We start from the raw sequence: 26,035 nt of genomic DNA, 5'->3' as shown, positions 1-26,035 counted from the left end.
GCTCGAGCAACGAGGGTCCCGTACAATCGTCGTATTTTTTCGACATTTTGCACTATAATTCAAAAACTATGATGCATAAAAATAAATAAAAAGTTGTTTTAGAATGCACAGGTGAAGCCCTTTCGTATGATACCCCACTTGATATAGTTATCTTACTTCAAAAATTGAAAATACTAATTTTTAGTTCATGACCAAAATTTTTTTTATGTGATGTGACCACGATTTTCAGATTTTTCCCATAATGTCTGCTATAAGACCTGCCTACTTGCCAAATTTCATGATTCTAGGTCAATGGGAAGTACCCTGTAGGTTTCTTGACAGACAGACAGACAACAAAGTGATCCTATAAGGGTTCCGTTTTTCTTTGTGAGGTACGGAACCCTAAAAAAATGCCGGGGTCAGCTAGTCTTCAATATTATTATCCATAGCTTTTACATAGCGTTGTATTTCCTTGGCCGTCGTTGGTAATATCTGATGCTAGATGAGCGATTACGAGCGATCCAGGCTGCCTTATCCGCGATCGCCCTACTTTTCTACTAAAGTAGTTCTATACAACTTCATTTCTAGGTACTATACGATCTACCTACTTCATTGTTACACTTAACTTATTGCTTACCAATACTTAAGTAGGTACCTATAGGTCCTATAGAAGCAGGCGTTATTTTGCGGTCCATTGCGGCTAATTTGCACCGACTCCAAAAAATATTATTATAGAACTACAATAACTCTTGTGTTCATAATAATATATTCGGTAATAAATTTAATTATTTATTACTTTTTAGTGTTTGTGGTTATTGAAATTGGTTTTTATTTTTTTGAAATGTTTTTATTTCACAACTTTTAGTGGCCCCATTGTACTAAAATATGATATGCCTGGACTAGGACGGACATTGGTTAATTTTTGATAATCAAAGAGTTCCTATACCGAATCTGGGGATATGACACTCCTACCTGTGCTGTGCAATGGCGCGTTGTATTTGTCCAACGCCTTATTATAATAATGGTTTCCAGACAGCGTTCGAGAAAATTTTCATAGATGGCGCTAAATACTACCACCACTAAAGATGAAAAATAATACCTATATATATATGATCTATGCTTTAATATGTAGGTCGTGTCAATCAATGACATAGATGAAGAGTAAGAGCTAGCGTACACTGCAATTTTCCTTACGTTTCTTTCCCACTAAATCTGTGAACTATAATAGAAGTAATTAATTAATTAATTTCGCATCCGATTTAAGTTTAAAAATTTAAAGCATAGATCATGCAATGGGTTAATGGGTATTATTTTTCATCTTTAGTGGTGGTAGTATTCAGCGCCATCTATGAAAATTTTCTCGAACGTTGCCTGGAAACCTCCTCATTATCTAAGATAATAATAATTTGAGTTTGGGACCAAACACGAGTAACCGTGACATGCTTGCTCGTGTTCGAACCTAGAGTCTTCTCAAATGTCAGCTGTTGCAACCGCAATCTAAGTGGACTGAAATTGATCAATATTTACTAGAGCTGGACCATTTCACAGGTAGGTAGCATGTGAAAAGCCTCTTCATATGCAACACTTGCTAGGTACCTAACTTGAAATTTATCAATTTGAAAATTATCACATTAATTAATCGCACTTTGTTTTAATTTCGCGCTCGCATAGCAAACTGAGCTAAGACGCTATAGAGTGTGCGAGCTAGAACACTCGCATCGCTGCGGTTTAAAAAAAGAAAAACTTCTGGATAAATTAATGTGACGAATGATTGTAGGTAGGTAACTGCGATAACTCACTTTCCGTGAAAAACTACCTGTGAAATATCAACGCTATTGATGTTGATCATAATTCCTACTTAGTTAAATTTATTATTGTTGCAACTTGTAAGTGATAATTGTAACTTGTAAGTGATAATTGTAACGTGTAAGTGATAATTGTAACTTGTAAGTGCGAAAATTTAAAAAATCACTTTCCGTGAAAAATCACCTGTGAAATCACTGTGAAGGAAGAATAATTTCAACAAGTGCTTGTCTTTAAAAGTAGCAATAATACCCATTTCTAATACTAATTTAAATACATACCCACGCGACGGACGGTTTCAAAATCCAGGCCGGTTTGACAAGTTTTGTTTATGCTACAAATCTTGCACATGCAGTTTAGAATGTCAACAGGTTTCGATTTGATTTAGATCTACCTAGACCCAAAACACTTAAAAAATATACAAGGTCAGTTGAAATGGCCGTCATAACCGAAAAGGTCATTGTACTCATCATTATAAACAACATTTGTACGTGTCCACTACTAAGTATGGAACCAAATGTGTTTTTGAAAAAAGAATCTCCAGGCATAGTTCACGACTGATGGGGAACTTCTAACGTCGAGGCCTCACCTACAGGCAGGCGTCAAATGTTACCTACATTTGACGCTAGGTAGACTATGGAACTACTAGGTTTGTTTGATTTCACGTCACCCATATCACAGTTCACGACAGTAAGGAACTTCTAACAAAACGTCGAGGCCTCACCTACAGGCAGGCGTCAAATGTTACCTACATTTGACGCTAGGTAGGCTATGGAACTACTAGGTATCTTTGCTTTCACGTCACCCATATCGGCCATATTACAGTTCATGGCAGTAAGGAACTTCTAACAAAACGTCGAGGCTTCGACGTCACTGGCCGGCGTCAAATGTCCGCTGTCGCTGTCCGTCCGTCTGTCTATCTGCGGGCTGTATCTCGTGAACCGTAATAGATAGAGAGCTTAATGTGTAGGTGTTTCCCCGACCCGTGGTCGTGGAAGTGGTGACCCGATTTTGGTATTGTAGGTAGTATGTTCAATACGTACTAACGCGTGTACCTAAGTGACCTAACTACCTTTATTACCTACGTTCACTGAACTATAATCTACAATCTCGATTTGAGTTTAGTTGGTTTGGTCGAATTAACTACGAGTCTGAAATATTACATGATCGGGCACTAGGTATAGGTCCATAACATTATGATTTGGCACGCTAGGCCTTTCTTTACAATAATGCTTAATCATACCTAGCTAATGTTATAAAAGTCAATTCAATTGAAAAACGAAATAAAATTATCTGAATTTTGATGAAGAAAAGATTTTTAAGATGATTTTTTAAGCAACGTTCATCAAAATACTTGCCACCGAAAAATGTATTAAGAATTTTGATCTATTATTTGATATTTCAGCCATCTATGCCACCTGCCATCATTATAATAACTTCTATGGTCACTTATATTAGGTAGGAATACATATCTACTTTCAGATTATTTATATGATTTATATTTATTTAATCGTATGGCATTTGATTATAAGCGTTTCATTATTATAAATTTAATGATTCAATATGATATAGGTACCTAGATGATCCAAATTGAATTGATTGGCATTACATCTACTAAGGTTGAAGTAAATAATATGATACCTATATGTAAGAATCTACTCTAAAAATATACGACTGGTAAGTTTATAAGTACTCGTAGATAACTATTAATTTAATTGGATTTATGATAATTACTTACCTACATAAGCAAACTAAATTGTTAGCAAATGTCAATGGTCTATTAATAGGTAAACCGGATTTAATAGTTACTAGCTCTCCTTCGCACGTCTATTCCGAAGGGGATCATTGTATGTACGGAGTACTCGGAGGAACAGCTACCACCTGGTGAGAGGAAGAAGGAGTAAGGAATAGAATAAGGATGAAGTAAGCTCTCAAGTCCGAAAGTACGATAGACGTTAAGGTTCCCGCTTCCAAAGTGCTGGAATGGCGACAAGGTAAGAGTCGTTGGAACAGTAATAATACCATCCATTGCAAAGGAGGGGAAGTTAGCAGAATCCCTAAAAAGCATTTGAACTGTTCAGTCAACTCACCGTCAGGTTTAGAGCCTCAATAGCTCAACCGGTATAGGAGTGGACTGAAAACCGAAAGGTTGACGGTTCAAACCCCGCCCATTGCACTATTGTCGTACCTACTCCTAGCACAAGCCTGACGCTTGGAGAGGAAAGGGGAATATTAGTCATTTAACATGGCTAATATTCTTTAAAAAAAAAAAAAGGTAGGCCGGTTCAGAGTTCCAGCTGAAAATCAGTGCTGTCACGATATCAGAAAATCACGCTCTTGTGTATCACTATTCACTACCTATCAAGGCATACAGCATAATGCTGAGCTGGAACCTTTTCGGGTTCTGCCAAGTATGACCCAGTTTATTCCGGTGCTTTTTCAACTTGAGACATTTTGGCTTCAAAGCTCAAGTGGAGGAAGTGCCGGGATAACCACCTTTTAGGAATAACATGACGCGATGTGTAATAGTGCAACCACGCCCGTTGCACTATTGTCGTACCTACTCCTAGCACAAGCTTGAAGCTTAATTGGAGAGGAAAGGGGAATATTAGTCATTTAACATGTCTAATATTTTTTATTAAAAACAAAAATTATAAAGTAAATGTTTTTCTTTCTTTCAACTTGAAACCATCCCGAGGAGGACAGCTTGCTTGCTTGATAGCTTGCTTTTCCTGCATGTTTAGTAAGTAGCAAGAAGGTGGCTGGTAATATATATGTATGTCATATGACATACTGCATGTTGTACCTACCCTACAGATTTGTCTGTTTTGGGCTTGTTTTGGGGACTAATAAAAAAAATATATATATAATAATAAATAAATAAATAAAAAAGATAGTTAAAAACTTAAAATAAATAAATTAAAATTCATACGCACTGATCATCCTTGCGAAGCCGAAGTCGCAGAGCTTGACAACGCCATCGCTGGTGAGCAGGATGTTCTCAGGTTTGACGTCTCGATGGATGCAGTTGTGTCTGTGGCAGTACGCGACTCCTTGGAGTGTTTGCCAGATGATCTGCTTGGACAGGAGTTCTGGGCAACCCTGTTGAAGAAATTGCTGTTATTTTATAATAGCGGATGCCCGAGACTTCGCCCGCGTAGATTTACGTTTTTCAAAATCCCGCAGGAACTTTGTACAGAGTTAGCTGACATCCCGGGGAAAAAACGAAGGCTATTTCTTATCCCAGAAAATCAAAGAGTTCCCACGGGGTTTTCAAAAACCTAAATTGTCGCGGGCGTCATCTAGTATTACTATACTTTCTACTTCACTGCATATGTGCGTGCATAGGTATTCTTAAAATATAAGACCTTGACCGTGTAAGGTTGTGAGCCAATACCTGCTATCTAAACCAGTCAGTAAAAGAGCATAAGCTTGTTTCTTCCACAAATGAAGCGAACATGCAAATGGCAGGGCAGTTTTTAGAAGTAATCAACATTCGTAGAGACTAAAGGCACGCGATGCGACGTAACTGGCAACATCGATTTGCAGTTTTGCATTTTTTTGATCATATTTTTAGATGTTCTTAGTCACTTATTATACATGTCTTACACCCGGCTGTACTCACGTGTTTAGTCGACGTTAGCCCGACTAGTTTCGAACGAACGAAAGAAACGGATCCACGTGATTTTTTGCATGGGTATAATCAAAGACCTGTAGAGTGAGATAGACTACTTTTTATCCCGGAAAACCAAAGAATTCCCACGGGATTGTTAAGAACCTAAATACACGCGGACGAATTCGCGGGCGTCAGCTAGTATGGTATAAGTAAATTGCATATTATCTAGATAGAAGGCAACCATGCCGTATTGCGCAAACGTAGCGCATATCTACGCAAGGGCGAACTTTTTGTATCAACTAATCACTAGTGCAACGGTTTATTACGGTACCAAACACGGTAAACGGTAGATACCAACTTACTATAGTATTTACTTTTATTTATTGCAGGATAGTCTTGTGCCTGACGACTTTGAGAAGGTACCTACTTAATAAAGAGCGGTAATAACCGGTGGTTTAGATGCCAGCCTCTTATTCGGAAGGTCCGGGGTTCAACCCCAGGCACGCACCTATAACTTTTCGGAGTTATGTTTTAAACAATTAAGTACCTACCTATCACTAGCTTAATTACGATCATGAAGAAACCTGTATGCCTGAGAAATCTCCATAATTTTCTCAAAGGTGTGTGATGTCTGCCAATCCGCGCTTGGCCAATGGCAATGGCCAGTGACGACTTGTGGCCTAAATCTTCTCATTCTGAGAGAGTTGTGCTCAGAAGTGGACCGGCATTAGACCGGCGATGGGTCGTGATGACGATGAATCATACTTCCATCATTAAGATTCCAAAGATAAGATATTTTTGTTTTGTGCAAAGACCGACAACAAGCGCAGCCACGTGCAACCAAGGTCACACGTGTTGGCACAGCGGTTGGCAAACCCCTTGTTCACAAACCATAAACAGCCGACTAAAGTACATAATATTATTTTTACGACTCTATTACGACTCCGCTGTCCGTCAGTCCGTTTGTTTGTCAGCGGGCTGTATCTCGTGAACAGTAGTAGGTAGAGAGTTAGTAGAATGTTAATATTATAAAATGGTAAAGTTTGTAAGTTTGTTTGTAGGAACTAGGAAGTAATCTCTGGAACTACTGAACTGATTTTGAAAATTCTTTCACCAGTAGAAAGCTACATTATTCCTGAGTAACATAAGATAACATTTTATCTTCAAAAAAATTAGAGATCCCTACGTAAATTGTAATAAGCTACCCGTGCGAAGCCGGGGCAAGTCGCTAATACCTACCTAATAAAAAGTTCAAAATGACCACCATGAAAATAAAAAAAAAACTATATACTGTTATTTCTTGTACCTATACGATGGTACGAAACCCTGATTCCAACTCACACTTGACCTTTTCTTTATACATATTTACCCTGGCGTAAATTCGAAAGCGTCTGTTAGATTGATATATCTATTAGCACCGAATCACTGAGCCAATCTTGATAAGCCTCTAGATAACTTGTATTCAGAAAACATCATTTATCGCGTGACCTCGCTGGCTCAGTGGTAAGCGTTTCTTATAAGTGGGAGGTCCCGGGATCGATTCCTGGCAGGGTTTTGGAATTTTTTAATTTCTAAATTTCTGGGCTGGTGGTAGGCTTCGGCTAAGGCTAGAGTAACGTCCCTGCCGCCAAGCGATTTAGCGTTCCGATACGATGCCGTGTAGAAACCATAAGGGCGTGGGTTTGTAAAACTGCCAAACCCCTTCCAGGTTAGCTCGCTTCCATCTTAGACTGCATCGTCACTTACCACCAGGTGAGATTGCAGTCAAAGGCTGACTTGTATCTGAATTTAAAAAAAAAACTCGAAACGGATTTTGGCGGTCATGATACGAAAAGCTTCTTCATCTAAAGCTGCCTCTTTTAACTTAGGGTAACTAAGCCCTCATACTGACGGACGTCGACGGACAGCGGAGGCTTAGTAATAGGGTCCCACTGGCAACCGTCGAGTACGGAACCATAGAAAGAAAAGCATGAATTCCATGCGGGAAAAGTCGCAGGCAACACAAATAACGATAAATACCTGAGTGATTAGTATTCCGCGGACTGGTGAATTGACATTAAAAATATTGGTTCAACCTTGGAATTTGTCATACGCAAGTGGTAAGTACAGGGTGTTTAGTTTATCTGGTACAGATGATAGGAACTCGGCAGTTACAAATCTAATCCGCTTTTCATTCGCGCCCGCCGCGGTTCATCATAATCATCATCATGATCAACCCATCACCGGCTCACTACAGAGCGCGGGTCTCCTCTCAGAGTGAGAAGGGTTTTTGGCCATAGTCTACCACGCTGGCCATGTGCGGATTGGTAGACTTCACACACCTTTGAGAACATCATGGAGAACTCTCAGGCATGCAGGTTTCCTCACGATGTTTTCCTTCACCGTTAAAGCAAATGATATTTAATTAATTAAAACGCACATAACTCCGAAAAGTTAGAGTTGCGTGCCCGGGATCGAACCCCCGACCTTCGATTAGAAGGCGGACGTCCTAACCACTAGGCTATCACAGCTTGCGGGACCGCAATTACTCGTACGAACACGAAATAATGGAAATGTAGATAGCAATTTTCACGACGCGATTTATTCCCGTGGAGTGCGTGGTTGTTTGCGGGTCCCACTGCACTGCGGCGGGCAAGTTATAGAATCGTGCTTTGGGGTCCGTCCGCAATGTCTGCAATAGGTTGGTGGGCGAAGTGTAATTCTTTGCAGCCGCCGGTCCTGCGATCATCGCCCGCCAATTTTATGGGCGATAGTTGCTACCGCGGCGGCTGCGGTTACCGAAAAAAGAAGCGGTCGTTAGTCTTCTAAATATATAAAAGGAAAAGGTGACTGACTGACTGACTGACTGATCTATCAACGCACAGCGCAAACTACTGGACGGATCGGGCTGAAATTTGGCATGCAGATAGCTATTATGACGTAGGCATCCGCTAAGAAAGGATTTTTGAAAATTCAACCCCTAAGGGGGTGAAATAGGGGTTTGAAATTTGTGTAGTCCACGCGAACAAAGTCGCGAGCATAAGCTAGTATAGAAATAAAACGAGATGTTTTAGACCGCAACCGCAGCGGGCACGGGTGCAAACCGCTCCGCGAGAATTCCCACACTCATGCATCTTTTATTAGATACCTACCTACTGAAAATGCAGTCAAAATTAATTACTTATGCCATCAAAGATAATAGGTAATCTTAAATCTAAGTATTCGGTAAACGTATAATGCATTAGACTGCATCGCCACAAAATTATTATGAAATATGTAAGTATTTCTTTTTAATCATTATTTTATTGGCGGAAAATTAATTTGATACAAGTTATTAATATTTTTATTAATACTTTGACATTTAAAAACCTTTTAAATTAAAGACTGCACTTTTGTTGTTTTTTCTCTATTAGCTCTGTCAAATAAATTAAGCAAATATTTTAACTCAATATTAAATTAGACATCCAAAATGCCAGTTCTTAATAATTATTATTTATTTGCGTCGTATATTTGTACGCGAAAAGTAAATTGGTCTAAGTAAGTAATATGCTAAATACACGAGTGGTTTAAAACATCAATACCTACTTATATCATACATAATAGTCCAATATAACTCCTCACGCGCCATTCTAACTCTATGAATCAATTGTCATGTCAAAAGTACGGTTCACCTTTAAAATAAGGACTAAAATCGTACTTTTGATATGAAATTTGACATAAAAAGTTAAAATGGCGCGTAAGGAGTTAAATTTTAAGCGTTATACCTACCTATTTATTTATGTAATTCACGCATGTAGTACCTACTTACTAAGGAGCGGTGATAAAATTAGTGGTTGACTTCGACTTTTCGTGCGGTCCGGGGTTCAATCGAGGGCCCGCACCTCTAACTTTTTAAAGTTCTGCGCGTTTTACCAGTGAGCAGCCAGTGAGGGAGAACATGAAACCTCTGAGAGTTCGCCTCGATGTTCACAAAAGGTGTGTAAAGTCTGTCAATCCACACTTGGCCAGCGTGTTAGACTATGGCCTAAACGTTGTCTCTGTCGTTGAAACCGACAAAACGTCATATAGGTATGAGTGACAGAGACAAGGCTCTACAAAGCCGAAATGTCATTCTAAAGGCCGATGTACATTACTTTCTGCCGCGTACTGTTGTTAGTAGCAGTAAAGGCCTTCTAATTACCTAATGATACAATTAGGTACCTACATGACATGAATATTCGAGTACCTAAATCATTGTATTTAAAATTTGAAATGTTTCAAACACGTTTTGATATAATAACGAAAGTCAAAATCGTGCGCGCATTGCGTGTTTCGGCCGTGTAAGCAAATAGCTCCGACTTGCGCAAGTGTGGCCATCGACGCGTGAGCTTAGCCAACGTTGGGAGTTGGGACACGGCGGCGGATTGATAGTGATATTCAAAATCTATAATGGACTAGGAGCCTGCGAGGGCCAGACCTTCGTTAATTTAAAAAAGCTAACTTTCTCTGCGTAATGTTCTCATCAAAGGGAGGAACGATCAGCGCCTATGAAGTTGGATCATGGTGGATTCGGCAGATACTTAACAGGTAACAAAGGTGTAAAAAAATCTTACTTCAAAGTATAAAGTGTAATTTTTTTATATTTTCTTCGGAGTAGTACCTATTAGAAATCTCGTCATGTATTGCCAGGCACTTAGGGTGAGATCTATAGAGCGCACTCTGACTTTGCTCAGACTTAAGACACGGTTAAAACAAGACAGTGTTATGTAGCTGACATACATCTGTCTCGTTTTAACAGTGACTTAAGTCTAAGCAAAGTCAAAGCACGCTCTATAGATTTCAGCCTTAGTGTCATGGCAGGGTTGCCAGGCACATCAAAATTTCATAGTCGCTTTCCTCCCTGTGTTGCTCCCGAAGTAAGATAACTAAGTATTTCAAGTGGGGTATCATAATATGAAAGGGCTTCACCTGTACATTCTAAAACAGATTTTTATTTATTTTTATGGATCATAGTTTTTGAATTATCATGCAAAATGTCGAAAAAATACGACTGTAGTACGGAACCCTCGTTGCGCGAGCCTGATTCGCACTTGGCCGGATTTTTTTCATATGAGCCCTCAAACTATTGACCAGTAGGGCGATTGTCTAAAACCTGCATCAATCATTATTACAATCTCAATTGTTCTGATTGGCTGAATTTGTGCGATTCTTGTTGCAACGATGCATTGTGGCCAATAGTGAGTGAGCATTAACCAATCAGAGATGATTGCGATCGTGACATTGTAGCTGTCAAACAACCGCGGTAGGGCCACAGCATTCGCCATGCAATGGGCCAAGCATTTGGCGATTGTCGGCCACCGTGAACTTTAGAACTTTTACAAGAACTATCGTCCTTCACTTGAAATCTAAGTACAATAGACCGTGACCTCTGCTGATTAAAATCTTAGATAAAACTTTATGACCGCCATAACTTTGACTTTTAAATTCAAATGAGGTAAGTAGTTAACATGCTATTGCTAATGACAGACCCCTACTTTGTATTAATTAGTACCTAATTAGATGATGCCCGCGACATCGTCCGCGTGGATTTAGGTTTTTGAAAATCCCGTGGAAACTCTTTGTTTTTTCGAGATAAAAAGTAGCCTATTATGTCTGCCTCCGGGATGCAGTTCTCTGTACCAAACGTCTAAGTCGGATAAGCGGATGGGCCGTGAAAAGGTAACTTGGGTAACAAATAAACAAACAAATAAAATAACTTTTTTCTGTTGTATACTTACCTACTAGCTGCAATCAGTTGACAGACTACAAGCAGCAGGGCGATTGTCTAAAACCTGCATCAATCATTATTACAATCTCAAATGTTCTGATTGGCTGAATTTGTGCGATTCTTGTTGCAACAATGCATTGTGCCCAATAATGAGCGAGCATTAACCAATCAGAGATGATTGCGATCGTGACATTGTAGCTGTCAAACAACCGCGGTAGGGCCACTGGTTTATTGTGCAGGGCGATTGTTTAAAACCTGCATCAATCATTATTACAATCTCAAATGTTCTGATTGGCTGAATTTGTGCGATTCTTGTTGCAACAATGCATTGTGCCCAATAATGAGCGAGCATTAACCAATCAGAGATGATTGCGATCGTGACATTGTAGCTGTCAAACAACCGCGGTAGAGCCACTGTTTTCTGTGAATTTGCTAGACTGAAGGTCTACAAGGAATAGAATAGAATACAATGGAATGGACGGTGTTCTCTGCTCGTTTGTTACCAATTTTTAACCGACGTCCAAAAAGGAGGTGGTTCTCAACTCGGCCCTTTTTTTAATGTAAGAAAGAAAGAAAGAAGAAAGAAAATGCATTTATTTGTTGTTGTTGTCACAGATAAAAACAAAGTACAAATGTAACATTTTCATCTGTGACACCACCCCAAATGGGTGTACAGCTCATCATAATGTCTTGCATCCAGTGGCGTGCAGCTCATAGAGGCATAAACGCACTGCTTACCCTCATTGTAAGAAATCAATGCTTACTTTTTCATTATAACCTGCCGTAAAATAAGTTCATACCTAAAATGCATACCCTGGCTTGAACTCCTGTGCACGCCACTGCTTGCATCATATGCGTTAACACACATAAGATGCAGGACGCTGATTTTCAGCTGTGACCCGGGTGACGCCACATAAATGTATGTACTTACATCGATTTTTTCGAGGTTTCTGGACCGATTTGCGAATATTTTTTTCTAAATTTAGGTACTTACAGATGGATATTTTTCTAATTCATGCAGCACTGTGTGGTCGCAGTACTCGAACACGAGATGCAGCTTGCGCTTGCGCCGAAACACTTCGATTAGATTCACCAGGTTCGGGTGTTTCAGATTCTGTAACAAAATGGTCCAATTTACACACTTTTATATTTTACTAGCTGATGCCCCCGATTTCGTCCGCGTGGATTTGGGTTTTTTAAAATCCCATGGGAACTCTTTGATTTTCCAGGATAAAAAGTAGCCTATGTCACTCCCCAGGTCTTTGACTATGCTCATGCAAAAAATCACGGCGATCCGTTTCTCCGTTGCGACGTGATTGAAGGATAAACCAACAAACAAACACACTTTCGCATTTAAAATATGGGTGCTTTTCAGAAAAACGTTATATCCCTACCTATAAGTATCTATTCCTCGAGGATAATAATTATACTGCTAAAATCTAATAAGTCCCACCCAACCCAATTTTTCCCAACCCAACTGTGGGTTTTAACAGTAGGTATCGATACTAATATTATATATGCGAAAGTGTGTCTGTCTGTCTGTCTGCTAGCCTTTCACGGCCCAACCGTTCAACACATTTTGACGATATTTGGTACAGAGATAGCTTGCATCCCGGGGAAGGGCATAGGCTACTTTTTATCCCGGAAAAACAAAGAGTTCCCATGGGATTTAAAAAAAATTAAATCCACGCGGACGAAGTCGCGAGCATCATCTAGTAACCTAATAAAAAACCCCCTGAAAAAATTGGGGCTTGATGTAACTGGTGATATTACAAGGCGGTAGAAATGGGATCGAACTTGTGAAAATCCTGGGTCAATATAATACCATCTGGTTGCCTTCTCAGTGCTCTTAGATGGCCAACATTGGACCTTCGAAAGAGTGATATAAAGGAGAACTGCCTCATTGGTCTAGTCACTAGTGGTTAGCAGGTTCGACTGCGGACGACGAGGTCCTGGGTTCGATTCCCGGGTCGAATCAAAAATAGATATCGGGTTTTCTGTTAAGAAATTGTCAATACTAGCCCGGAGTTAAGGAGTTAGCGCCAGTGCCTTGGAGAGTAATCGAGTTAATTCGAAGTGTATAAGTTCCGTAAATTGTTAATGCGCGTGGCCGCCCTTTTAGTGACGTCAGCACTAGACTGAAGTTTCGAGCTGATGGATGTACGTCAAATGACGTCAAAATGACCTTATTTCGATGATAATAAGACATGGTTCTAGCGCAATAGCAATTTGCGGAACTTATAGGTAGGTATTTCAATTTTAGCAACCTTTATAGGTTATAGATAGTAAGTAGGTACTAAGTAATTTTAATTGAACTTTGTAATACCTAGGTGCATTGACGTAAATAATACTTCATGAATTTAATGAGCATAGCATCCTGCAGGTGCTTAATTACACAACACGTTTTCTTTGTTCTTAACTCAAATTGCCCCCACTTTCTCTCTTTTGAAGGTTATTCTTAGGGTTCCATACCTGAAGGGTGCCAATAGGACCTTGTTACTAAGCCTCCGCTGTCCGTCAGAGGGCTGTATCTCGTGAACCAGAATAGGTAGTGTTGAAATTATCACAGAATGTGTATTCCTATTGCCGCTTTATTATCAACAATTATTTAAAAAATCAAAATGGCTGCCCTGAAGTGTTATTTCTTGTACGGCACGGTGGTATGGAACCCTTCGTGTGCGAATCCGACTCGCACTTGACCAATTTTTCAGTAGGATATGAGATACTGTATTGTAGTCTTTCTGACAGTTCCTCAAACATATAAGCTTGTAATAAATTATTATTTTTTGCATTTTTTTTCTTATAAAGGTGTGAACCTTGAACCACGAAGAATGCGGTAGTAGATTAAAAAATACAGTTCCTAGGATATAATAACTAATTGGTAACTAACAAAAATCTAAAGCTGTCAATTAACAGTTTATGATGTTATATTATTTATGGACAAACAAAGTTCACTAGTAATACTTAATGTTACCTCCACCTAATATACTTAAGTCCTAATTAATTCGAACGGAGAAATTGTCTAATTCGGTTGATTCCTTTGTATTTCATAGAAGATGATGCCCGCGACTTCGTTCGCGTGGATTTAGGTTTTTAAAAATCCCATGGATTTTTTTGAGTTCTCGACGAACTTCTTGACGGCGACGATCTCGCCCGTGTCCCTGTTGCGGCACTTTTACCTACACGAGCCTGTACGAGCCCTTTGACGAGCTTCGTTATGTTAGTTACCTTGAGCATGCGTATTTCCATGAGCGCAATCTTGCGTATGAGCGGGTCATCCTCGTTCTCGAAGAACTTTTTGACGGCGACGATCTCGCTCGTGTCCCTGTTGCGGCACTTGTACACGAGCCCGTACGAGCCCTTTGACGAGCTTCGTTATGTTAGTTACCTTGAGCATGCGTATTTCCCTGAGCGCAATCTTGCGTATGAGCGGGTCGTCCTCGTTCTCGACGAACTTCTTGACGGCGACGATCTCGCCCGTGTCCCTGTTGCGGCACTTGTACACGAGCCCGTACAAGCCCTCGCCGAGCCTAGTTATATTAGTTACCTTGAGCATGCGTATTTCCCGGAGCGCTATCTTGCGTATGAGCGGGTCGTCCTCGTTCTCGACGAACTTCTTGACGGCGACGATCTCGCCCGTGTCCCTGTTGCGGCACTTGTACACGAGCCCGTACGAACCCTCGCCGAGCTTCGCGAGTTTCTCGTATCGCTCCATCGCGCGGCTGCTTGCGCGGGATCTGTTGGTACAAGAAATGACCCATCGAATATACTGATAGATTATTAGCTCTTTTGAAAAAAGCTAACTAAAAACTCGAGCCAAATTATAAGAGATTTTCTGTCTGCCAAGCTTACGATAAGGAGAATATCTTGGCAGTATACAGCGATTAATTAAATAGCAGTGTACCTACACGGAAGCGCGACTATAGGACCTCCACCTCCCACTATCCTCTCTATGGGCCAAATCGCGGGAGAGAGGGAGACACGTGCATATCCCTCTGTCGAGGCAACGCCAAGCATGCTGTTGAGAGTCACCAGGCTAACGCGCTGTGAGAATTGACCAGCCCCCACTATCTACCTACTATTTAGGTGCGAAACGCTGGGCTCCTTTAACTACGGAGTTGCCAAAGCGGCTCTTCTAGGAGCGGCGTTGGATACGTTCCAACGGGCGCTATTTCAACTTCACAAATCACTACCCATATTTCACTATTTTACTACCCAACTCACTACCCATATTATAAATGCGAAAGTATGATTGTTTGTTGCCTTATTGGTTTGTTGGTTTGTCCTTCAATTACGTTGCAACGGAGCAACCGATCGACGTGATTTTTTTCATGGGTATATATATAAGACCTGGAGAGTGGCATAGGCTTCTTTTTATCCCATGAATTCAAAGAGTTCCTACGGGATTTTTAAAAACCTTAATCCACGCGGAGGAAATCGCGGGCTATTAGCTAAGACGTCAAAAGATATCAAAAGAAAAGATAAGGGTAAATATATGGTTTCTACCTTTCAGGAATAACATAGGGCGATACAATGGAACTATTGATTTTTCCCTTCATATTGCGGCCACTGTCACTGTAATTTCATCTTTAAACCAATTTGAATAAATTATGTTTTACGTTGCGAACAAATATCGACCCTCCAGCATAATTTATTATGAGGAAAATGGGCTTAAAAAAACCGGCAACAGTCTAGTTAGATTAGCATAACCAAAGGAATAATCTCAGCGGATTTGATCATGGTTTCATATCGCTGGGTTTGATAAATAATGGTCTCTTCTGTCTTCTGTGACAAATTATGTTTGATATTGACATTAATAAAGCTGTTATGCTGTTGCCTGTTTACAGGATTGAAGAAAGAAAATTGTGAAATTAACCTTCTTTCAAGGCTAGGCCATTATCTAATACAAGCTTATGCTCGCGACTTCGTCCGCGTGGACTACACACGTATCTAGATCTACTACACGCGTACTTGTGTTATCTATGGTAGCTACCTATTGTGTACGTGACAGATTGAAATGGCGTTCGGGGAGTCGGGGAGGGAACGCCCCGCACAGCCGTACAGCCCCGGTGCGAGTGACGTGCGGGTGATGCGGGGCTCTCCTCCGCCTCATACCTTGATTGCCATCTCAACTTGTCGCGGACTAAGTATACTTGTTATTTTATACTGTTGCAATAATTATCACGTATAGATTCACATAGAAATCTAAATATATAAAAGGAAAAGGTGATTGACTGACTGACTGATTGATCTATCAGCGCACAGCTCAAACTACTGGACGGATCGGGCTGAAATTCGGCATGCAGATACTAGATAGCTATTATAACGTAGGCATCCGCTAAGAAAGGATTTTTGAAAATTCAACCCCTAAGGGGGTGAAATAGGGGTTTCAAATTTGTGTAGTCCACGCGGACGAAGTCGCGAGCATAAGCTAGTAGTAAATAAATCTCATGCAAAGTTGCAATAAATTGTTTACACCATGACTCATGAGATAGGTAATGTAGTAGGTAGTTAGTATAAAAATATAATATTATGTAGGTAGGCTCGGCCAGTGAACTATCCAATAAAAGCAGTTGTCTCCTAATGGTGGTTTGATTAACACCTACCTTTACATGGTGTCAGGTGTGGGGTGTGTGCTAGTAAAAGTGATGTGATACACTCGGAAGAAGTTAAAAATAATAAATAATGGCTAACGATAGTCGTGGGGAAGCCATTTGTGCGGCGATACAACAACCCGCACCATTGCGGCAAGAGGGCAACCTCGCCACTAATTGGAGAGAGTGGAAACATGCATTTGATTATTTCTTGATCGCCACGGGCAAGGAGACAGCAAGTATTAAAGAAAAATATGGGCTATTTATGCATTGTTTGGGCCAATATGGCCGAGAAATTCTTGAAGAACTCGATGTCTCGGAGCAAGAAAAAGATTACGAAACGTTATGTAAAAAGTATAGTGAGTACTGCGATCCAAAGAAAAACGTCAACTATGAAAGACATACTTTTTTCGAAACTTACCAGAACGAACATAATTTCGACAAATACTTGGGATTATTGAAAAAACTAAGTAAAAATTGTGAATTTGGATCTTTGAAAAGCAGTCTTATTTTAACGCAATTAATACGTGGGTTAAAAGATACGCAAATGAAAGAAAAATTACTAGCAAGATCGTCGATCACATTAGAAGAGGCCAGTACATGGTGTCGAGCGGCGGAGCGAGCAAGCAAGCAGGCGGCGGCGTGCGCGTCGCGCGGTCCCGCGGTCCCTGCCGCGCTCGAGCGGCTGCAGCGCGGCGCGCCGCGGCCCCGCAGGCCTCCCGCTGCTGGCGCCGGCCGGCCAGAGCCCGCGGGCGGCGGGAGTGCAGGTTGGCGAGGCCGGCAGCGGAGCGCGGCAACATCTTCATATCGTTTCTTCAATGATAGTGTTTGTGAGAAGTGTAACTTGCGCCATAGTAAGAATATACGGTGCCCCGGGTTTTCAGGAAAGTGTTTTAGGTGTAATATGGTAGGTCACAGAGCACGATTTTGTACCGTGAAGTTTACGCGGGAGGTCGTCGAGGAGCCCGACTTTGAAGAGGAGCGATGGGAAGATGAGTGCAGCGAGAACGGTGAGCTACTTATGTCAAATATTTCTATCGAAGCTTCGAATAAAATGTGCGATTCATGGTGCGAGACTATAGAAGTGGACGGGGTTTGTGTACCATTTAAATTAGACAGTGGCGCGGAAGCATCCGTGATGTCTTTGAGTTCCTATGAAAAAGCCGGATTCGATAAAATAAAACTAATTAAGTGCAATACTGTTTTACGTGAAATTAGCAAAAATAAGTTGCCTGTAATTGGATATTTTAATGGATTATTAAAATTTAAAGAACAAGTTTGCAATGAAAAAATTTATGTTTTAAATAATAACTGTAATAATTTATTAGGTTTGAAGGCATGTATAACTCTAAAATTAATTGCACGATTGAATCAAGTGTCTCTTGACCTCAAAAAGTATGAGTCAATATTTGAAGGAATAGGTTGTTTACCTACGGTGTGTAAAATAGTTGTCGACAAAACAGTATTGCCCGTTGTAAGTGCCTCGCGGAAAATACCAATGAAAATGCGGCCTCGTTTAAAAGAGGAATTGGAGAATATGGTCAAATTAAATATTATAAAAAAGGAAGATGAGCCCACGGATTGGGTCTCTAATATTGTTATTGTAGAAAAACCGGATAAAAAACTTCGCCTCTGTTTAGATCCGCGAAATTTAAACCAAGCCATTAAACGTAGCCATTTTCAGTTACCCACTCTAGACGAAATGGCGAGTAATCTGTCCGGAGCGAAATACTTTTCAAAATGCGATGCGAAAAACGGGTTTTGGATGATAAGACTAGACGAAAGTAGTTCTAAATTATGTACTTTTTCAACGCCATATGGAAGATATAGATTTTTACGAATGCCATTTGGAATTAACTGTGCTCCAGAGATATTCCATAACGAAATGGATAAGATATTTAAAATGGAAGGTGTCGAAGTATTCATAGATGACATTCTAATATGGGGGCGGACCAAAGAAGAGCACGATATCAGGTTAAAAGAAGTTATGAAAAGAGCAGTAAATAGCGGTATTAAATTCAATAAAAATAAATGTGTGTTTAGTGCTAGCCAGGTTACTTTTTTGGGTCATATTTTCAGCTCAAAAGGCATTTCACCCGATAAAAACAGGATAAGTGCTATAGAAAATATGCAAAAACCGGCTGACAAAAAAGGTTTGGAGCGGTTTTTAGGGGTCACCAATTATTTGTCCAGATTTATACCAAGGTACTCGGAATTATCCGCACCTTTGCGCGAGTTGCTAGGTCAGAATAATAATTTTGAGTGGTCGGACTACCACGACCGGGCATTTAATTTATTAAAGGCAAAAATTAGTAGTGCGCCAGTGCTAAAATACTATAACCCCGAGGAAGCCGTCACCGTGTCGGTGGACGCGAGCGCGCGCGGGCTGGGCGCGTGCCTGCTGCAAGGCGGCCGGCCGGTGGCGTACGCGGCACGCACGCTCACCGCCACGGAGCAGCGCTGGGCGCAGATCGAGAAGGAATTACTTGCAATCGTCTTTGGATGCACGCGCTTCCACCAGTACATTTATGGCCATGATAACGTTACTGTTGAAAGTGACCATAAGCCACTCGAGGCCATATTTAAAAAATCATTAAATGAGGCACCGGCTCGCTTACAAAGAATGCTATTGAAATTGCAACAGTATTGTATCAAAATTCAGTATAAACCTGGTAAAATGTTATTTATAGCTGACACATTATCCCGGGCGGCGACAGAACAGGGAACCGATGAAGATGTTTGCAAAGAGGTTATGATACATTTAAATACTTTGTATGACAATGTAGAAGCCACACCAGAGATGTTAAACAAGATAAGAGAAGAAACTGGAAAAGATGGGACTTTAACGGCGGTCGGATTATACTACAAAAATGGTTGGCCGGATAATAAGAGGGATACGGATATTGCGGTGCGACAGTACTGGATGGTTCGTAGTGAGCTTCATCGGGTAAAGGGAATTCTTTTCAGGAATAATCGGGTTGTGATCCCGACTTCGCTTCGAAAAGACATGCTCAAGCGTATTCACGAGGGCCACATGGGGGTAGAGAAATGTCAGCGTCGTGCGCGTGACGTCATGTGGTGGCCCGGGATGAGCACGGACATCCAGCACACGGTACAGGCCTGCGACACGTGCCAGCGCCACCGCGCGGCCAACCCCCGCGAGCCGCTGCAGCCGCATCCCGTGCCGGATCTACCGTGGGAAGTACTAGCGGCAGACATATTTGAATTGAGAGATAAATACTATTTAGTTGTAGTAGATTACTATTCTAAATTTGTCGAAGTTCTGGCGCTACCTAATATGATGAGTTCGAGTGTTATTAATGTTTTGAAAGATATATTTAGTAGATTTGGAATTCCGTCAATTTTGAAAACCGATAACGCCGGCCAATTTTCCTCGGAACAATTCAAATCTTTTACCAATACTTGGGGTTTCACACATGTTACGAGTTCACCGTTATATCCCCGGTCTAACGGTCTCGCTGAACGGAACGTACGAACTATAAAAGATCTCATGCGCAAGTCATATGAAAGTGGAGAAGACTGGAAACTCGCACTACTTAATTTTCGAAATACACCACTTTCTGGAGAAAAGTGGTCACCGGCACAGTTATTAATGAGTCGTCGATTAAACACTCGTTTACCTTCTAGCACTTCTCAGCTAAAACCTAAAGCAGTGAGCCCGCAAGCAATGCTCGATAAACGCTCACAAAGGATAGCCCAGTATAAATCGTATTACGACAGAGGAACCAAAAATTTAATTCCATTATCTGAAAATGAGCCAGTCAGAATGAGACAAAATAATGAATGGGTCAAGTCTCGTGTTTTACGTCCGGCTCAAGGAAACCGATCTTATTGGGTACAAACTGAAAATGGTGCTGTTTACAGGCGTAATCGACAACATATAATGAAAGTACCAAGCCAAGGCAATGTTGCTAATCATACAAACATGTCTTCTGGTATCGATTGGGACCATTTAAATTCAGGGTCAACGGGCAGTACCAATACAGAAACAGAAAAAGGGCCGCAAACGGCACGGCCACCGCAACTATCGCACGCACCTAAAGTAACAAGTAGCGGTCGAATTGTGCGTCCGCCGGCTCGATTTGATGAGGAATTCGATTATTAGTTATTTACGAAACCTGTTCAATGCTTCTATTTTATTTCATGATATTATATTACTAGGTACTTATTAATTGTTAAGCTAAATTTAGATAAAATTAATGTCACTTATAGGTATTATAAAAATATCTCAATAAGTGTTATAATAATATAATGTATTCATTATAATAAGCATGCCTAAACAATTATATAGGTATAGATAGGTATTCTAAAATTGGAAGGGAGATAATAAGGTATATCAATAATAATTTTATAATTTACAATGCAATTGAAATGAACTAACAGCTTTAATAATATTATGAATGTATATTATGTCTAGGATATCAAATGTATTTCATACTTGTTCTATAAGGAGGGAGATGTAGTAGGTAGTTAGTATAAAAATATAATATTATGTAGGTAGGCTCGGCCAGTGAACTATCCAATAAAAGCAGTTGTCTCCTAATGGTGGTTTGATTAACACCTACCTTTACAGGTAATAAGTAGAGATAGAGAATGATAGGCATTGTTCCCAGTTTCCCACTATTATCCGTTTTGTAAGACATGTGCAAACAATATTTTAATTGCAAGTAAAAATCGGTCAAGTGCGAGTCGGACTCGCACACAAAGGATTCCGCACCATCGTACAAAATACGATGGGCCGACGATATAAAGGGGCTCCGGCTGGCGGGACTGGATGAGGAAGGCTGAGGACCGGGTGTGGTGGCGCTCTTTAGGGAAGGCCTATGTCCAACAGTGGACATCCACAGGCTGATGATGATGATGATGTACAAAAATAACACTTTTTAATATATAAAAGGAAAAGGTGACTGACTGACTGATCTACCAACGCACAGCTCAAACCACTGAACAGATCGGGCTGTTTGGCATGCAGATAGCTATTATGACGTAGGCATCCGCTAAGAAAGGATTTTTGAAAGTTCAATCCCTAAGGGGGTGAAATAGGGGTTTGAAATTTAAGCTAGTTTTTTTTTAAATTTTGATGGCGGCTATTTTGATATTTTTATTATTTGTTGATAAAGCGGCAATAGATAAATTACACATTCTGTGACAACTCTTTAATCGGTTTACGAGATACATCATACAACCCGCTGACAGACAGACGGACGGAGGACAGACGGACAGCGAAGGCGGGCTCAGGTGGCACGAAATCCTAAAAATCTATACAGTCAACTTCAACAGTCAACTTTCAATTTTCACGTTTTCAGGGTTCCGTGCCCGAACGGTACGGTTATTAATAAGCCTCCGCTGTCACTTCGTGGTCTGTCTGTCGTGTGATGTGTCTGTCAGGGAATGAAAACCTATATAACGCACCTACTACCACCAAATTTCATGATTCTAGAGTTTAGGTCAACGGGAAGTACCCTACAGGTTTACTTGACAGACACGACGGACAGACGGACAGACATAAAGAAAGTAATCCTATAAGTATGAGGGTTCCTTTTTTAGGGTTCCGTACCTCAAAAGGAAAAACGGAACCCTGATAGGATCACTTTGTTGTCTGTCTGTCAAGAAACCTACAGGGTACTTCCCGTTGACCTAGAATCATGAAATTTGGCAGGTATAGCTGACATTTGGGGAAAAATCTGAAAACCGTGAATTTAGGGTTAGGTCACACGAAAAAAATTAAATTGTGGTCATGAACTAATAATTAGCATTTTCAACTTTCGAAGTGAGTGACTATATCAAGTGGGGATGAAAGGTCTTCACTTCATTCTAAAACAGATTTTTATTTATTTTTATGCATCATAGTTTTTGAATTATCGTGCAAAATGTCGCAAAAATACGACTGTAGTACGGAACCCTCATTGCGCGAGCCTGACTCGCACTTGGCCGGTTTTTATAAATAAACTGCGCCTTAGTAGCAGATCAGATGCGCAACATGTCAATAAAATATTTAGGCTCCTGGCTAGAATCGAGATACCTACTAAAGCCGTGAACAAAGTTACAAAAAAAAAAACTGATATTCCAGCAACCAACCTTCTCGGCAGCAACGGCAGGTTGTTACCAAATAACCACAGCCGTTTATCACCGAACCATTTCTCCATGCAGGACGCCACGTTGTTCCACAGTTTGAATTTCGAACGATCCCGATCGCGAACCACCGCACTATTCATTCGCGAACGAAAATCAGCATTCCCGCCTGAACCACTATTTAAATATTTCCCGCCTTTTAATTTCTGTTGTTTTTTACTTTTTTTTATTTGCTTTTTTTCTAAGATGCTTGTTCGGCGAAAGCTGCACGGCTTTTACTTGAGCATCGAATAATATCGATCGGTTGGTTTGTTTACAGTTTCAGCTGGCCTGTGTACATGACAACCGCAGTGGGCGGGCTTCAACCAATGGTTATCGGATTTTTACGAAGTAGGTACAATGTACATATTACGCAAACAGGGTTTATTTTATGCTTACGTACTGTTTTACGTTTTAGTACCTACTTACGGGCTATATAATCATTTTTAGGGTCCTTGTCTCAAAAGGAAAAAGGAACCCTTATAGGATCACTTCGGTGTCTGTCTGGCTGTCCATCTGTCCGTCTGTTGTGTCTGTCAAGAAAACCTATAGAGTTACTTCCCGTTGACCTAGAATCATGGGCAGGTAGCAATAGTACCCTTTATCGGTTTCTGAACGCTATCGTATCGGAATGTTCAACTACAGGGTGGTAACTAGCTATGGTTGTAGCCTCTCTGGTGGGAGAGCGAGACAATTTAGAAATTATAAGTTCCCAAATTGCCCGGGCCGGGAACGAACCCGGATCCTCCCACTTATTAACCACTGCGCCAGGGAGGTCGTCAGAGCTCAGAGCGGATAATGCTCAAACATCTGAGTTCTCCGTCTTTGCTTGCGTCAGGACTCAAGGCACAGGGGTTAAAAATCTCTGGTAAGTGACCTTACTCAGGACCTTTTGTGAGCTTTTTAAAAAAAATTGACTGTTTTTAAAAAAATAAATTGAATTTTTGACTGAAATTTTTGTTGCGAAGAGATTTCAATTAAGAATTAAGCTTATTTATTAAGTAGGTACATATTCATGATTTCGTACACATTTTAATTTTACCTCTGAAAACCTACGGTGAAATTGAAATGAAAACATGTATATTATAATACTCTTTGAATGAAAACAACCACGGAACAGAAAGAACAGAAAACAACAAATAGAACTAGTGCCATCTTGTATCTAATAGCATAACAAAATGTGGAAATGTCAAATGGAAAAAATGCTAGGAGAAAAAAATGTATCTCTGTTTCATTCTAACACATGCAAAAACATGCTTTATTTCTCTCTAACATATCGTCTGACACATGACGTTTAAAACTATTTTTAGTGTTCTGTGCTGTCGGCATCGACCAAAGAATTTGCAAGTACCTACCTACCTACTACTAATGGCATCGACATAGGAATACATCTAGTAGTACTTGCAAATTCTTTGGCTGTCGGTCCCATAGAGATAAGGGTGTATTCTTAGATGAATGATTACCGGTGTATTATATAGAGATTACGGAATAGACTATAATGCTGTGCAACCCGGGTGCCATCCGCCATTTTGTGAGATGGGTCTTGATTGATAGCACTTCACAGGCGCGTACTCCCTAATGAGCATCTTTGATTTTATGAGATTCTTTTCTGTAGATATGCACACTATTTTCGTAGGTATGGTGCCTCCATAGATTATCTACTATATACTAGAGATAGATGTGCGACTCTAGATTTCTTTTTCAAAGTTACGCGTGTGCTCACATCTAGAGGGCACTAAAAGCGCGCTAGGCGTGCGAGAGCGCGAAAATTTAAATGCTATTTAAATGTACTTTACTAGAATATTTTATATTTTTGAACATGTTTTAAAAAAACATCAATAATTCCTTTAACGTTTGTTTAAAACATGTTTAAAAATATATATTACAAGACTGACTCTTTAAGATACTAAATTATAAAACACTATAGAAATAAAAAGGTTTTAAGGTTTTGTAAAATATTTTATTTTCATAAATTCGTAACTAGGTACATAAAATACATACCCAAATTCAAGACCCACGAGATTGTAAAATAGGTAACGCTCAAATCCAAAATTTTTGGTTATTTACTTTTCATAACTTTCATATTACTACCACAACTGGTGTATTTCAACGATCTTCAAACTGGTGATTGCAAATTTGATAATTCGTAACTATATATTATTTCATTATCAGTCTTGCTTTCTAAATGTTGTCCTACTATCTCTTTTCATTGTTTAAATGGTTTCAAAGAGAGGAGTAGCCAGGTTTTGGAAAGCCATGCAAACATCTGAAAAAGTAATAACATAAAATATGCATTAGTCTATACTTACTTATTGTACTTAATTAGTTGATAGCTGATACCTATAATATAAAAATAACTTAGTCAATAAAGTTCAAAACAAATGTTGTAAGTACACTTAATTAAAAAACAAAAAATTTACAGAATTAGTAGGTAGTTAATAATCCATAGCAATATGATAAATGCAAAAGTGTGTCAACCTGTCTGTATGCTAGCTTTTTACAGTAAATTTGTGTAACCGTTTATGATGAAAGTTAGTACAGAGATAACTTGCATCCAGGTAAGGACATAGGCTTCTTTTGTCACGGAAAACTCAAACAGTTCCCATGGGATTCCCAAAAACCCTAAATCCACGTAGACAAAGTGGTGGTCATCATCTGTTTGGTACAGAGATAGCTTGCATCAGACGGTTGTAACTTGTAGGCCACATTTATCCCGGAAAATTGGACTTCTCACGGGATTTCTAAAATAGTTTTTTCGAGCGGACGAAATCGCAGGAACTATATACCTAGTATCATGATAAAATACCTAATGTGCTCATGGTGCCTTAATGGTGAATAGAGTTTGACTCATTGAAGTAATTTTGAGTTAGATTACGAGTAAGCTGATTTTATACTTACCGAATTAGTCACATCCAGACACACATCGAGATCTCCGTGGCATTTTTCTGCACAAATATATTCACAGAAAAATCATTTCACAAAGCAAAAACAAGTCCGTAATCCGTAGCTGTGGTCAATCGTTCAGGCATGAATCGAGTCACTAAATCAATCCTTAGAATATAGTTATCGAGGTGGTGAAAGGAAATACAGACTACAGAGTCCTGTTATTAAAGCAGGGTCAGATAAATTTAACAGAAATATAAATATTTACTACAGCACACGAAAATATGAAAACTTGGTTATAAT

General features: G+C 40.0%; 1 protein-coding gene across 4 annotated transcripts in view; it reads right to left on the bottom strand.

The window, feature by feature from the left end:
- The window catches only part of LOC117990761 (cyclin-dependent kinase-like 4), a 30,785-nt gene extending 7,587 nt beyond the window's left edge, over positions 1-23,198 (bottom strand). For 2 of the 4 annotated variants that reach the window (XR_011237803.1, XM_069504619.1), the window contains exons 1-5: positions 22,817-23,198; positions 14,671-14,860; positions 12,118-12,237; positions 4,719-4,884; positions 3,592-3,663 (exon numbers count right to left, since the gene is read on the bottom strand). Coding sequence is in view for 3 of the 4 variants with exons in the window: in XM_069504619.1 (XP_069360720.1) it covers positions 3,592-3,663; positions 4,719-4,884; positions 12,118-12,237; positions 14,671-14,860; positions 22,817-22,953 (685 nt within the window). In the remaining variant the exon portion in view is untranslated. Of the gene's footprint in view, positions 1-3,591; positions 3,664-4,718; positions 4,885-12,117; positions 12,238-14,670; positions 14,861-15,629; positions 15,885-22,816 lie in introns of those variants that run through there. The other 2 variants (XM_034978255.2, XM_034978256.2) reach the window with 2 other exon arrangements.
- Between the last annotated feature and the right edge of the window lie 2,837 nt (positions 23,199-26,035).

Source organism: Maniola hyperantus, chromosome 18, assembly GCF_902806685.2.
Source record: "Maniola hyperantus chromosome 18, iAphHyp1.2, whole genome shotgun sequence".
NCBI lineage: Eukaryota > Metazoa > Arthropoda > Insecta > Lepidoptera > Nymphalidae > Maniola > Maniola hyperantus.
Note: the sequence above shows the minus strand (reverse complement) of the source record. Positions and strands in the feature narration are given on the sequence as shown.